Source organism: Columba livia, chromosome 4, assembly GCF_036013475.1.
Source record: "Columba livia isolate bColLiv1 breed racing homer chromosome 4, bColLiv1.pat.W.v2, whole genome shotgun sequence".
Classification (NCBI taxonomy): Eukaryota; Metazoa; Chordata; class Aves; order Columbiformes; family Columbidae; genus Columba; species Columba livia.
In genome coordinates this window covers 6666890-6682970 of record NC_088605.1, presented here as the reverse complement: position 1 = coordinate 6682970, position 16081 = coordinate 6666890, and the positions used below count along the sequence as shown (strand labels likewise).

Here is a 16081-nt window from a genome sequence, read left to right as displayed (position 1 = left end):
GAGTTACACGCAACCATTGCACAAGCGCACACCGATGTTTCCACGCACCACCATCTTACCTCACACCAAAGCTCATTTTCGGTGTCAAACAGGTAATCCTGTATCGATGGGTGGCTGTCCAGAACGGCATTTATTCGCACGTCTGCTGACTGAAGTAATCGATCTTTTTTAGTTTGAGACACAAAGGAAAGATTTTGAGAACCATCACCATCTGCTTCTTTCTTATCTCCTTCAGCACTGGGAGTCCCTTCTTCTTTTTCCGAGTCGGCCTCTTCATCTTCTACATTCTCACCAACGTCTTCTTCCCCGTTTTCTTCTTCACTCTCATAATCAACCTACAAAGAAATTACATTGTCCTTATCTGAGCCAGAACATGTAGAGAAACAAAGTGCATGATGAAACACTATTATTAATTAATATTCTTGACAGCTGAGGAAAATGCAACTCTGTTATAAAGAAAATAATACAACAGATTCAATTCAGTCTCTATTTCTTTATAATCTTGCCATTATTCCTCAGTATAGTCAGGGATGCTACAAACTTTTTGTGACTGTAGCAGAATTCAGTCTTTCCCCCAGAAAAACTCTTCCCATAGTCCAACTCTGATGCAGGGATTCCCTCAGGATTATACATTACTCTGCCCTCTTGCTGACACTACAGAAACCCACCTTTTAAGCAGTAATTTTGAAGTAATGAGCATGGCAATAGATGCAGCACCAGGGAGGCTATTGATTAAGAACCACAGTAAAGTTTTTAAAACATGAACTACGGCACAGACAACCAGACTGCCAAACACATCTACCCAATGGCTGAAGAACAAGCCTTCAAACAAACCCCAGAAGATCTCTTCCATCTCTAACCTCCATGGTTCTGTATTGCTCTTAAAGGCCACAAGTGATGAGGCTCAGTGATGATGACCATGGTCATCAGAAGTCCCATCCCGCACTGCTGGAGATTTCCTGCCCATCCACATCAAAACCCACCAGCACAAACAGTCCTTTCTATCCCCATCCAAGTCTTTTTTTAAGCCATTTGTTTCAGTGGCAGTTTTCCTTCCCAACTCAAACCGAAGCAGAGGAAATTGGGAATTAAAGCACAGTGTCGAGCACCTATAATAAAACCATTACCTCTTCTTCCTGGTTCTTCCTCCGTTTTGCTTCTGTGGCATCCCCATCCCCTTCATCAGCTTCTGCATCAACAATGACCTCTTCTTCCTCTGCTGGAGCTTCTTGACTGTCCTGTATCTGGAAAGCCAGGACAGACCAGATCATCAGGCTGACTGCCAGGAAGCACCAACTGCACCAAAAGGCTTTACAGTATCACAGTATCACAGTATGTTTGGGATTGGAAGGGACCTCAAAAGATCATCTAGTCCAATCCCCCTGCTGGAGCAGGAACGCCCAGGTGAGGTCACACAGGAACATGTCCAGGCGGGTTTTGAATGTCTCCAGAGAAGGAGACTCCACAACCTCCCTGGGCAGCCTGGGCCAGTGTCTGTCACCCTCACTGGGAAGAAGTTTTTTCTCAAACTTAAGCGGAACCTCTTGTGTTCCAGCTTGATCCCATTACCCCTTGTCCTATCGTTGTTTGCCACCGAGAAGAGCCTGGCTCCATCCTCATGGCACTCACCCTTTATATATTTATAAACATTAATAAGGTCCCCCCTTAGTCTCCTCTTCTCCAAACTAAAGAGACCCAGCTCCCTCAGCCTTTCTTCATAAGGGAGATGCTCCACTCCCTTAATCATCTTCATTGCCCTGCACTGGACTCTCTCCAGCAGTTCCCTGTCCTGCTGGAACTGAGGGGCCCAGAACTAGACACAATATTCCAGATGTGGTCTCACCAGGGTGGAGTAGAGGGGAAGGAGGACCTCTCTCGATCTACTAACCACCCCCCTTGTAATACACCCGAGGATGCCATTGGCCTTCCTGGCCACAAGGGCACAGTGCTGGCTCATGGTCATCCTGCTGTCCACCAGGACCCCCAGGTCCCTTTCCCCTACACTGCTCTCTAATATGTAATTTCCCAACCTATACTGGAACCTGGGGTTGTTCCTGCCCAGATGCAAGACTCTACACTTTCCCTTGTTATATTTCATTAGGTTATTCCCCGCCCAACTCTCCAGCCTGAACATTTAGCCCAACATTTGGAATTTAACAATCCTTGTTCAGTGTTCTGCTTTCAAGGACAAAGTAATGTCTGTAAGCCTGCTACTATAAAGAGATAATGAACTTACGCTCATGATAACTTTAACATTAAACAAGATGAGTATCTACAAGATAGATAAGCTATCTGCCTGCTTATGTGACAGTCTTTGATGGGACAGGAGTGGCAGAAAGAACATGAGAAAGCCTTTCAATGAGAAAAGCATCTTCCCCAAAGTTTTGACAAGCGCTGCTACTACAGTGCTACTACAGGACATTGATCTGGGTGCAAACGGAGAGTAATATGCTTTTGTCTCACTGAAGCTAAAATGAACAGGCATTATCAGAGTACAGTCTGAAGTAAACTCAGATTTAACACACAATAGCTATGACTGCCAATTCCACTACAAATGGGATCTCTAGGAAGTAGAAATATTAAAGAAATACTATTTTGGAGTGAATATAGTAATTAACAAGTACTACTACCTATGCTATCATGGTTATAAATTATCTAGTTTAGTACTAAATGATAAAAATTATATTGATATTCTAAATTTTAACAGCAAGAAAAAATACTAATGCAATTGTATAAGAGGTGAAGTAAACAGGGAGGAAAAAAATACATTTCCATATAAATTTTGTTTGAAAGAGCAAGCATTTAAAGAAATTATATTTAAACAAACCATTTTGTGGAAGAAAACAGAAAAGATAGACAGGGTAATGCAGTGGCAGTGTTCCAAGCCATGTTACTAAAATTTAGGATAAAAAAAATTAATGAAGTGGAGGTACTTGTGAAATGCTAAATTAATGTGACAAATAGAATATATGAGCTCCAGGAGAGGCTACATGAGTATAGACAAATAGCAGAAGGATACATCTATGAGGTGACAGAGACAGGAAAGATACAGGACTTTTATAAATTGATATTCATTTTTTTATTTGCAAAATTTCTCAGAACCCTCCACTCCTTTTGTTCTTTAAAAATATTTGTCACTTGTAAGAAGTACCGTGCAGGAATATGGCCACATTTTTACACAGTGTTGCTACTGAGGATGGCAGCTCTACAGGGGTTTCCTCAGAGGACTGTCTCACTGAAGCTAAAATGAACAGGCATTATCAGAGTTCAGTCTTCAGTAAACTCAGATTTAATACACAATAACTTTAATTTCCTTGTCAATTTTATGAGAATGCAAAGACAGTTTATGTATAAAGAACATATTTAAGAAATAATTTAGTATTTTGTGTTCACAACGAAACACGCTATGCTTTTCCAAATTCTGGTTCTTAAAAGCAGGTAAAACAAGTGAGGCATTTTTCAAGAAATGTTTTTCTGTACCTTGTCTTGGTCCCCATCTAAATCTTTCCGAGTGGCTTTCCGGGCGCTGACTTCAGTAAAAGATGCCATCTTTGCACTCTTCCTTTTAATTGCTTCCAGAAAAATCTTAAAGAACCTGAAAGAAGCAGCAACACAGAACATCAAAGCTCAGCAGCACTGCACTCGATCTCAAGTTGTCAGAGAATTCATTTATTTCTTTTAATAAATTGCTTCATGACAGGACACATTCACTGGTGGATACAAAGGTACTTCTAGGATAAGGCAAATAAATTTTCTTCTCGTCCCTTTCCCATTCCTTTAGGAATCAAAAGGTTAGTATCATCTCTCTTACAAACAGATGCAGCCATGCATCCAAAACTTAAAATTATAAGCTTATCTGGACATAAAATCTGCACATAAATTGAGCTTCAGAAGAGCTGGCTTAGTATTGGGCTTTCTTTTTTAAAATCAACAAGCACCTGCAAAATCGTTAAATAAAGGAACCCAGCATGAACTCATGTGGCCTGAAGAAATCAATGAAGTCTTTTTGCAAAACAAAAATAGCTTTCAATACGCCCTTATCATTAAAGGTTCTACTTTTAACTACACCAATTTGGCCAGACATGAGGAAGGAAGCAGGGGGAAAAAAAAGCACCTTCTCTGATTGATTTTCTAAATAATAATTTAGGTAAAAAAGGTTTAGTTCTGTTCAATGAGAGCACCAAGAGATACCTGAAGCATTCAAACATTTTTGAGGCTAATAAATACTTAAGCATCCAAAGATAAGGAATGAGATGCTGCTTATATGGCTCCTCACTGGAAACATGTGAAAGATCTGCCTTTGATACAATTCTGCACTGTCAAAATGACACAGACTTAACAGTCTTATTCAAGACGTAAAAAGCAACTGCGTAGACGCTTCTGCAAGCACCTCTGCAGGAGCTGCTGCTCTGAAAGCTGCAGTAATAAACATGCAGTGACCCGCAGAGCACGTGGAAAGGCAACAGAGGAGCAAATATTAACATGTTTGAAAGGAAACTCACCTTGTTTCCATGAAGTGCAAGATGTCCCTGGGCTTCACACACTTCTCCTCTTGGTAATATTCACGGGGCAAGAAATGGAATCTGATTTTGTAGAGGCGATGTTTGTTCTGCTTGCACTTCACACGCAGGGATTCCTCAATCTCAATTTTCTGCAACACCTACAAAAGCCCCAAGCAGGAACATTACTTCTTTGGTGAAGACACTTCATTTACTTCCTGCAACTCCAAAGCTTTCCATACCAGACCAGAATTACACAAGACTAACTGGCAGACTTTGTGGCAGCTCCTGGTCAAAAGAACTCAACCCTATTGCACTCTTTGTGGCTTAAACTCCTCCTAACAATTAACTTGAACAATACTGGGAGAGGCCTCACTCCCCAACCCACTCCTACACCAAAGGCCACACTTCTTGGTGGACCAACAGCTTCATTTTACTGACCCATGCTCATCCAGCATGACAGTATATAAGGGCAGAGCTGAGTCTTAACTCTATCCTTGCTGCTTTCAACTTGACAGAGTAAGACAGGAGAGGGTAGGGTGTGCAGGAGAGCACAGGAAAGACTGAGCTCCTAGGAAGAGACGGAGCACAGAATACATCAGACTCATTCTGAATCAGATTTTGATATATTCACTGTCCAAGGAGCCACAAGTTTTGCTTGTATTGAGCACGGCAACTTGCATGAGGTTAGAAAGGGGTGGAGGACAAACAAAAACATCCCCTATGATAGTCACAGCCAGATTAGCTTGTCTCTTAAAGACAAAACTCCTCCAACTCTAGAGACTGACAAAAATGAGCTTAAAAAAAAGGCTATGGCAGTAAACATAAATCCTTGCCATTATGCTACTGCTATGTATGAACTATTACCTTCCCACTTTACATTTTATAGTTTGTAGCCTGTGACAACACTCTACAAGTTAAATTGAACTTAAGTCTCAGCCAGCCACAGTAACTGCAATTATTTTCAATTCTCCTCTTCCAAGCAGATATTACAGGTTCAATATGCAAGAGGTGAAAAGAAAGGACCCTCTCACCTTGTGCCCACAGATAAGCCTTTAAAACCAGAAACTGCTACAAGGCCAGACTAAGCAATGAGCTCAAAGAGGAAATTGTTTTGCAGGGTCTCAAAGGATACACTGAACAGGAGGCTCACCTCAGCTAAGCACACTCTTGTGAGCTGCTTCTTAAGCTGTTTCACCTTCTTGAGAGCTTTCTTGGTATTGAACACAGGAACACTCATTGTTGGCGTTTTAATATTTGCACTGGCCACCATCAGTATTTCCCGCAACCTTTAAATAAAGAATTAATCTTTTTAATTAAGTGATACAAGCACTATATAATCAAATAAATATCCAGTTCATTCTATTAGGCAGCAACTGCCAGTTCTACCAAAGCCATACGCATGACGAGCTGTGGTTACCACTGCTCTGCTCCTTTTCCATTTTCTCCTTCCTCACCAGGCACAGCACAGCAGCATCTCTACTGCCTCAATTAGATTATCGTCCCAATTACAGGAAGAGACAAGAGATGATATTAAGTTTTTCCAAGAACAGAGGAACTAATGAAGCCTGTTCCCTACAGATGCACAATGTACGCTCCTCATACTTTCTTCCCCTTCTCTGCTTCTCTGAAGTAACAAAACCACCTCCCACCCAAGGCACCAGCACCCACATTCTTCACAACAGGCTGATGATGTTGTAAACACGTGTGTGCTGATTAAAGTCACTGTCACCATGCAGAAGAGTCAGAGGAAACCTGGCTGCTATGAAACAGATCTCTAATAATACTAAACATGCCAGATTTCATAGTTGCAGTGAGATTTTGTGTGTGAAAGAAACAGGTTTAAAAGTTAGTAGGATGATGAAGGGGGCAAACTCACAGAGCACCACTTCTTTAGGCTGTACCGAATAAAATACATAAAGACACAAGCTATTTGCTATGCATCAGACAAGAGTAAGCGGCCTTCATAGATATTTTGTATCTGGAAAATTAATCAAAACATCCATAAAATTGGAAAGCGCTGAAATAGTTCTGAACAGGCACAATTTACAATTAAACTGAAGTATTATTTGCTCTTAAGATTACACATATACTTGCCAGTGAGATTGCGCACTATTACATGAAAACCAAAAATGGCAAAGGACCCATTGAGAGCAGTTTTCTCACCTCGGAATACCCAACGTGACATTCATTTCACCTCTGCCAGCAAAGTGGAAGGTGTTCAGAGTCATCTGTGTGGAAGGTTCCCCAATACTCTGAGCTGCAAGAAGACCCACAGCTTCTCCTGGGTCACAAAGAGATCGCTGCCACTTCAGGTACAACAGATCCTTTAATCTGTTAGGAAATAAGAGGTTTAGCTCAATGCAGTACAAAATAAAGAACTCGGGAGACACAGCAACACTGCTCAGTTCAGTCAAGTTACTTCTTTCAGCCAATTTCTCCTGGTAGTTTATGGATAAATACACTCCAGACGCTGTAAAACTGTCTATCCCAATGTGATTTGACAATCATGGCCCATTAACACAGAACTGGGGCCTGGGCCAAACTGTATTTCAGTTCAGCTGCTAATTCCCAGAATGTCAGAAGAGAGTACATTTACTCCTACTTGTTCATCTTATCCGCCTCACTAACTCCAAGGTGTGGCAAGAGCGTATTTTGTTTTTAACTGTTACTGTAAAATGTTATTTTATATATAGTGGAACAGCAATACACTGCTGCTATTCCATAAAACCTTTGCCAAAGCCTTTGGCAGCACGGAAAATTCATGTTGGGAAGAAACAGATCACCAGGGCCTCTCCACTGCACATTAAATACACACTTTCTGGGAATCTTTCTGAAACCCATTACGTTGTTTTACAAAGGTCACAATGAAAACCAAGTGTTGATACACACTTTTCATCTTTAGCAATCTCAGTCCAAAAACAGATATATTTTCTCGTGTCAGTGCAAAGAAATAAAGACAGAGAAGTTACTACCTATCAGAAGAAAGTGTTGGACACGTGTAACCTTGTCTGTTCTCAGATTCCCATCTGTTGATATAAGCTTCAACTCCATTTTCAAATGTTTCTGAAACAGATGCAAAATAAGTATCTGGACGCCAAACACCAAGGCTTGGGTCAGGACACTTATTTGCCTTCTTCAGATACTTTCTTCGCTTCTTCTCGTCTAGTTCATACCACATCTTCAGTAACTGAAAATAAGAGGGGATTTTTAAGCAGGCTGGTTTATCTGCAGTAAAACCAAAACTAAATAACACAGCAATCAAGCAAAGGAGGAGGGAAAGATTACCTGCGTAAAACTTAAGGGTGTATGTAACACACAGCAAACAACTCAGCTACAAATATGATATTCTCCATTTTCTGATGCTTAAACTTCTGATCCCCAATGATTTCAAGGCTCTTAACATGCTTGAAATAGTCAGTTAACTCTCCATAGTAACTAATCCAGATACCAGTGAAAAACAGTCATATAAGAATGATTTTACTTAAGGACTGAACCCCCTAAGCAGTCTTAAATCTTTCCTTCTAGCTGCCTATCACCTCGCCTGTCTAACGTTGGCACAACAAAGGAGCTTCTCTGATTGTGAGCTGTTGACACTGAAGTCAAACAGTCCAGAGACCATAAACATAGCTTGCATCCTATACGTGCTAATCCATTTTATTTTTCTTCTTCAGTGTGCATTCAAGTAACATTTCAAATGTTGCATTTAATAAAGGAAAAAGTTATTACCTACTTAAAAAACAGAAATGAGCTACATCTATCTTTTACATGCTTTGTTGTTTGATGAAGGAGGAATTGGCTTGTGACATGAAGTCTGCCCACTGAGCTTTTGTCCTGGTTTTGTTAAAAAACAAGTTTCTCTTTTAGTGAATTTGCCTGTCAGCTAAAGCTTCATATTAGCTGCATTTTCCTGGAGAACCAGATACATGTTTTGGTAAACATAGCAATGGAATGCAGTTATCAATAAGCACGGATGGACATCTCGCAAGAGGGGCAACGAGAAACAGGTGACCAAGAATCTGACCAACTGTGTATAACATCCCATTCACGTGAATACTTCATATAAAAGTGGGAGACCGCAAGGATCTTGTCCCTTCCCTTTTCCTTTGTCCCTTCTGCCTATGGCCGACATTAGGAGAGGACCTTGCGAGTCGTCCCTGTGAACTGAGGCCTAGTGAGAGACTGAATCCAGCTCCGGTTGGCTGCAGAGTCCAGTCCAGGACTTCGGGTGCCAGCTCTGCAGTTGCTGAGACTTTCAAGATTGGTTTTGTATATTTTGTATTATTTTCTCTATTCTTATTAGTAGCATTAGTAAAACAGTTTTAATTTTTCCAACTCTCTTCTCTCTGTCCTTCTTTCCCTCCCGATCGCCTGTCCGCAGTGGGAAGTGGGGAGAGGGAGGGATAAAAGGGGGAAGGGGGCAAGGAGGTTAACAATACATCTGCCAGGGTTTTATTGTCACCCTACAATCAAAACCCTTGACAGCTTTATAATATAGATGATACATGTTTGTCTCAGTATATCTATCTACTGAAAAAAATAAAACCAAACAAATAAACAGTGAACAAATCCACAGGCCAGATTGTTTTGAACGTTATCAAAAGTGCCCACAGCAACGCAAATTCAGCATAGCTGAACAAATGAAGCAGTGATTAGGCACAACATTAGCAGAATTATATATCTCAACACCTTCAACATGGAGTTTCACGCTAATTGTCCAGGTTCTACCAGGGTAAATTCCTTGTGAAAGCAAGGTTGTGAAGCAGCATCCATTTGCATTTTGTGTCCATACGTACAACCGTCATAGAAGTCACAACATATAGATTAGTGCCCTGATGTACAAGAAGCTGAAGCAAGAGTACTTTTCTGAAACACTAGAGGCTGGGCTGGCTCGGCCCTCTGATCTTCGCATTTAAACAAGTTCTCATCCACTAGCAGATACCTGTCCGTGCAAGAGAAACCTACTCTGGGTACATGAAAAACCAAAACAAACAACCCAGCAATAAACAAACAAAAAGAATGCCCCAAAATCACCCACAAACGAGCTGTTTTCTAAAACCAGTGCTTCTGTGTTACCTGCAATGTGGCAGCATCTCTTCCATATTTGACTTCTCCTTCTGGAGTCTGTGCTTTAACACTTGCCATTTTCTTTTGGGCAAACAGCAGAAAACCTCCTTCTCTTTGTACAGAGTTTTGGTGCCTGGCTCGCCACTTTTTGATGGCTTTGAACTGCTGGTTGGCTTGGCGAGACTCCATCCTTGTTAAAGCTTCATCCAGATGATTTGTCTTCTGGATTACCTATTAGAAAGTTACCTGTATGATTATCATTATTCTATTATTTTATGATTCTACGATTATTCTTCTCTCTATGCTCACTGTAGCAGAAAAGGCAAAGCAAACTGAAAAGGTCATCTGCTGCCACTCAAAATGTTCAGCTGCCATAAAACAATTTTCCAAATGGGTTTTCAACCCAGCTGAGATTAAACTCCTTGTATCTTTAAATGACTAGCACCATTCTTTAATAACCAGTGATGATACTGGTAAAAGGAAGTTACTAAACTCAAGAGACTGAACAGTCAAGTCATCTGTGCTGAATCCAACTGCAGAGTTAGAACAGAAGACAAAAAGGAGAGCGCTTGGTGTGCTGTTGAAATTAAGACTGCTTAAATCATGCCACAGAATTAAGATTCATTTCCTTATTTTGAATATAACTGCAAAAAAAAAGAAAGTAGGTTAGCCTGAGACTGAGAGAAACCATTATGCCACCAGATCCCTATCAGATATGACAGATGTTAACTGTGCATTTCAGTCTCCCCCTTCACTCCATATAAATACTTATGATTTATGTGTTTTACCTCGTAGTTTTCTGCAATGAAAGGAAACTGTTCGGGTTGCAAGAACTGAGTTTTAGGGATATCGAGCCCATCTTCTCCGTACAGAAACTGCACCACACTGCCATCGCTATCTCGTACAGTCAGGTCGTACTGAACTACCAGTCCTTCCAAATGTTTTATGACACATCTGATCCAAAGGAAAAAAAAAGATGCTGTTAAGAGCTTACAAAGCAACAAGGATGATATAACTCTACCATGAAAAATACTGTTTTCATATCTTAAATGCACATAAGGGCTCATCAGGCATTTTGGAAGCCAAAAGTCACATAGACAAGGCACACAAATGAAATGTGCAATGATATTGCAAAGCTTTCTGCATGTTGCCCCTTCAGTTTCCTTGGACCGGAGTGACTTTGAACAAAATAGCAAATCACTCGCTATTTCTGCTGTCACTCTTCAAACAGTTGTCTCAAAAAACACGGGCGTCCTTCCCTTTAGAACCCCTCACTACCCTCAGAAACAAAAAAGTTCCATCTTCTGTATACTGGAGGTGTTGCTTGAATAAAGACAAGGGCCACACGATGTGGTCAAGAAAAACCAGAGTTGCTTGGAATTTGTACATCTTTACTTGTCACATGAAAAAAAGATTTCTCATTGCTGCTGCTATGTGCTGGAGATAACATAGATGAAGTTCCATTTGATGTAGTCCTCCAAGAAACCTTAGAACAAACATTAATTACTCTGACAGTAAACACTTTTCTAAAAAGCAAGTACACTGAAGTTAACCTAAGCAATACAGGTGCTTCTTACAGTGCTCTTACAAAAACACAGTATCACAGTATCACAGTATATTTGGGATTGGAAGGGACCTCAAAAGATCATCTAGTCCAATCCCCCTGCTGGAGCAGGAACGCCTAGGTGAGGTCGCACAGGAACATGTCCAGGCGGGTTTTGAATGTCTCCAGAGAAGGAGACTCCACAACCTCCCTGGGCAGCCTGGGCCAGTGTCTGTCACCCTTACTGAGAAGAAGTTTTTTCTCAAATTTAAGCGGAACCTCTTGTGTTCCAGCTTGATCCCATTACCCCTTGTCCTATCATTGTTTGCCACCGAGAAGAGCCTGGCTCCATCCTCATGGCACTCACCCTTTATATATTTATAAACATTAATAAGGTCCCCCCTTAGTCTCCTCTTCTCCAAACTAAAGAGACCCAGCTCCCTCAGCCTTTCTTCATAAGGGAGATGCTCCACTCCCTTAATCATCTTTGTTGCCCTACGCTGGACCCTCTCCAGCAGTTCCCTGTCCTTCTGGAACTGAGGGGCCCAGAACTGGACACAATATTCCAGATGGGGTCTCACCAGGGCGGAGTAGAGGTGAAGGAGAACCTCTCTGACCTACTGACCACCCCCCTTCTAATACACCCCAGGTACCATTGGCCTTCCTGGCCACAAGGGCACAGTGCTGGCTCAAACAAACAAACAAAACCCCAAAACAACAACAATACCACAAACCAACAAATTCAGCCCCAACCAACAGGACCTTTTAAAGGCTCAAATTCTGTAAGAAGCCTCCTACCTTTGTAGGTACCCGGAACGGCTGGTTTTGACAGCTGTATCCACGAGACCTTCCCTGCCAGCCATGCAGTGAAAGAAGAATTCCTGAACACAAGCACAATATCATCAGTGTTCTACCGAGAAGCACACCCAGATCGGTGATTTATGTTCTTCCTCAAAAGCTACATATAAATGTAGGGTGAACAAAGCTAATTTATCTATAATCGCAGACACTGTATTAAAATAGCGAGATTTAAATAAACTTCAGTATAAGCACAAGGAGTATTAAGCTTACAGAAGGTTTGATCCCAGTGAGAAATCTGCCCGTCACAAATCCTCCCGAGCTAGGGGAAAAATCGTAAGGCTGGAAACATGGCAGCGATTTGCCAGATGCCATCAGTGGGGGCCTTCGACCTTCCAGCTCTATCTGGCCCAGCAAACAAGAAATCTAAATGTAGACAGAAAAAAATGAAACATCAATTTTCCATCCAGCTTTTTCGTCACATGACTTTAACAATTTTTCTTGAAAAACATAGTAAAAAAAATAAAATATCCACTAAATCCTCTTAACTAAAGGTCAACATGTTCATGAAATGCTCCTGCTACTGATGGGCAGAAAAGGCATACAAATCTCATCTAGGGGTTTTTTTAAGTTCTTCCAGCTCATTGACCCATCCTTAACATAAACAAGTGTAGAGTCCTGCATCTGGGCAGGAACAACCCCAGGTTCCAGTATAGGTTGGGAAATTATATATTAGAGAGCAGTGTAGAGGAAAGGGACCTGGGGGTCCTGGTGGACAGCAGGATGACCATGAGCCAGCACTGTGCCCTTGTGGCCAGGAAGGCCAATGGTACCTGGGGTGGATTAGAAGGGGGGTGGTCAGTAGATCGAGAGAGGTTCTCCTGCCCCTCTGCTCTGCCCTGGTGAGACCACACCTGGAATATTGTGTCCAGTTCTGGGCCCCTCAGTTCCAGAAGGACAGGGAACTGCTGGAGAGAGTCCAGCGTAGGGCAATGAAGATGATTAAGGGAGTGGAGCACCTTCCTTATGAAGAAAGGCTGAGGGAGCTGGGTCTCTTTAGTTTGGAGAAGAGGAGACTAAGGGGGGACCTTATTAACGTTTATAAATATATAAAGGGTGAGTGCCATGAGGATGGAGCCAGGCTCTTCTTGGTGACAACCAATGATAGGACAAGGGGTAATGGGATCAAGCTGGAACACAAGAGGTTCCACTTAAATTTGAGAAGAAACTTCTTCTCAGTGAGGGTGACAGAGCCTGGCCCAGGCTGCCCAGGGAGGTTGTGGAGTCTCCTTCTCTGGAGACATTCAAACCCGCCTGGACATGTTCCTGTGCGACCTCATCTGGGTGTTCCTGCTCCAGCAGGGGGATTGGACTGGATGATCTTTTGAGGTCCCTTCCAATCCCAAACATACTGTGATACTGTGATACAGAATGAGAATGGAAATTTTAATACAAAGAGATGTGACACTTAAACTATTGTATTTTTAGGTCCCTACATTACCCTCGTCACCTCTCAGCAGTGTTCTAAGACCAGAACAACAAAAAAACCCAAAACAAACTCCCCTCTCTCTTGAGCTTTGGTCATTCTTTTCCACAGACAGATTTTTAGATGGCCTTTAATACAGCACTTGTTTCTCAGTGTCCATATTACAAAAGGCAAAATTAAAAAAGCTGCTTTGCCATCTCTACCAAAACCAAGGTAAGACTTAGGTGCTCCTCATCAGTTGTGGAAGAAGTAAACAGAAGGGTCAGTCTCCAACAGAGACCAGGAAACGTTCTCTTTTTCCTGCAGAAGGTTTGAATGACCTGCTGCATTCCTGCTAACAAAGTCTGCTGTGTCTATAAATCGCAATTACTAAGAATTGATGCAAAACAGAAGATTACAATAGAGATGGACTCTCCCCCATCACCCACTGAGGTCTTCATTACATCCTTCTATAATTTTTCTACACCAAAAGCCTCCATTCCCAAAGCTCAGAATAAAAATCCACACAAGAGCTTCTCATTAGCTTCCATTCTAGGAAAAAATCCCACGTGTAGCTGGTAAGTATTCCAGCTGGCATTACCTGCATTGTATTTACAGTGGATCCTTTGGCTCCTGACTGTACCATCAACTGCAAATTGTTCTCTGGAAAGCTCCTGTGGAGACCGAGGGGCATACAAACCTAAAGAGACACGAAGGGAACAAAACCAAACTATTATTAAGACAATAAACCAAAGCAACTCCTGTTGAAGGCTTTAAAAAAGCCAAAGCGTGAGTAACCATGAACATTCCTATTCGTAATTTTAAAAGCATCTTGAATATTACGCCATCAAGTTCCAAGAGGACAAGGCTGACGTGCACTGGTGAAGCAGGACGCAAAGCCTCACGCTGAGGGCAGATGGAAATCTTCAGCCTCCAGAACAGCCCTCATCAACATTAAATTAACTTAATAACCAAGTCTCCAAACGAGATTAGTATACACAGATGCCTCGATGCCAACCTTGTTAACTTCATTGCTGTAATTGTTTACTTCCTCCTTGAATTTCAGATCAACCATGTTAAAATCCCTCTGGTCTTTGCAGAGATGGGCATCCTGCCATTTCCCTTGCACCTCCTCACAGGATGCTGTTTCTGGCAAATTAAGAGCAGCTCTAACAGCCTGAAAGTAAAATATGGGGGATTTTAGGTGCTAAGCAGACATGATTAAACAGGGCAGGATTTCAAAAAGTTTTAATTATAGGGAGAAAAAAATAATTCTGCAAGAAAGACTTACTTCAATACCACCTTTTTTTGACTTTTCAATGATTTTCTGTCTTTTGTGGTCTGCTTTAGGTTTAACCAAAATATCTTCGATCCCTGTTAAAAGAGAGTAACAGATCACATCATGATCTAAACTGAATAAGAGTCAGGAAGGAATCACATCTGGTGTCAGGGATTTTGAGAAAAGGAAGCGGGAAAAGAAAGTCACAATGAAAGATATAATAATCGTTAAAGATCAGATTAACTGCAGTTTGACGAGAAAAATCATATGAATGCCTTCTTGAGGATGAGTGCATAGGCTGTCAACAAAACATGCAGCATCAGCTGTAATGGAAGTCAAACATTTACCACAAAATTTACAGTAGAATGAGATAAGCAGGACTTGACTAACAACAGAGTCCAGTTGGAGGCCAGTATCTAGTGCAGTGCCTCAGGGGTCAGTACTGGGGCCTATATTATTCTATATATTCATCAGTGATTTGGACGAGGGAACAGAGTGTACTATCAGCAGGTTTGCTGATGACACCAAGCTGGGAGGAGTGGCTGACACGCCAGAGGCTGTGCTGCCATCCAGAGACCTGGAAAGGCTGGAGAGTTGGGCAGGGAAACATTTAATGAAATATAACAAGGGCAAGTGTAGAGTCTTGCATCTGGGCAGGAACAACCCCAGGTTCCAGTATAAGTTGGGGAATGACCTATTAGAGAGCAGCGTAGGGGAAAGGGACCTGGGGGTCCTGGTGGACAGCAGGATGACCATGAGCCAGCACTGGGCCCTTGTGGCCAGGAAGGCCAATGGCATCCTGGGGTGGATTAGAAGGGGGTTGGTCAGTAGGTCAGAGAGGTTCTCCTGCCCCTCTACTCTGCCCTGGTGAGACCACACCTGGAATATTGTGTCCAGTTGTGGCCCCTCAGTTCCAGCAGGACAGGGAACTGCTGGAGAGAGTCCAGCGCAGGGCAACAAAGATGCTGAAGGGAGTGGAGCATCTCCTGTGTGAGGAAAGGCTGAGGGAGCTGGGGCTCTTGAGTTTTGAGAAGAAGAGACTGAGGGGTGACCTCATTAATGTTTACAGATATATAAAGGGTGAGTGTCAGGAGGATGGAGCCAGGCTCTTCTTGGTGACAACCAGTGATAGGACAAGGGGTACTGGGTTCAAACTGGAACACAAAAGGTTCCACTTAAATTTGCGAAGAAACTTCTTCATAGTGAGGGTGACAGAACACTGGCCCAGGCTGCCCAGGGGGGTTGTGGAGTCTCCTTCTCTGCAGACATTCAAACCCACCTGGACACCTTCCTGTGTAACCTCATCTGGGTGTTCCTGCTCTGGCAGAGAGATTGGACTGGATGAGCTTTCCAGGTCCCTTCCAATCCCTGACATTCTGTGATTCTCTAACCCCATAAAGTTCTTCCACCTCACTTTATCAGTTGTTCTG

General features: G+C 42.2%; 1 protein-coding gene across 1 annotated transcript in view; it reads right to left on the bottom strand.

Moving 5' to 3' along the window:
- POLR1A (RNA polymerase I subunit A) overlaps window positions 1-16081 on the bottom strand; it is a 38950-nt gene that overhangs the window by 6430 nt on the left and 16439 nt on the right. Inside the window, exons 17-30 of the mRNA XM_005509948.4 lie at window positions 14664-14746; window positions 14391-14549; window positions 13974-14072; window positions 12181-12333; window positions 11908-11990; window positions 10355-10520; window positions 9576-9797; window positions 7475-7689; window positions 6666-6833; window positions 5653-5788; window positions 4503-4660; window positions 3481-3595; window positions 1128-1244; window positions 60-335 (exon numbers count right to left, since the gene is read on the bottom strand). Of these exons, the coding sequence (XP_005510005.2) occupies window positions 60-335; window positions 1128-1244; window positions 3481-3595; window positions 4503-4660; window positions 5653-5788; window positions 6666-6833; window positions 7475-7689; window positions 9576-9797; window positions 10355-10520; window positions 11908-11990; window positions 12181-12333; window positions 13974-14072; window positions 14391-14549; window positions 14664-14746 (2150 nt within the window). The remainder of the gene's footprint in view (window positions 1-59; window positions 336-1127; window positions 1245-3480; window positions 3596-4502; window positions 4661-5652; window positions 5789-6665; window positions 6834-7474; window positions 7690-9575; window positions 9798-10354; window positions 10521-11907; window positions 11991-12180; window positions 12334-13973; window positions 14073-14390; window positions 14550-14663; window positions 14747-16081) is intronic.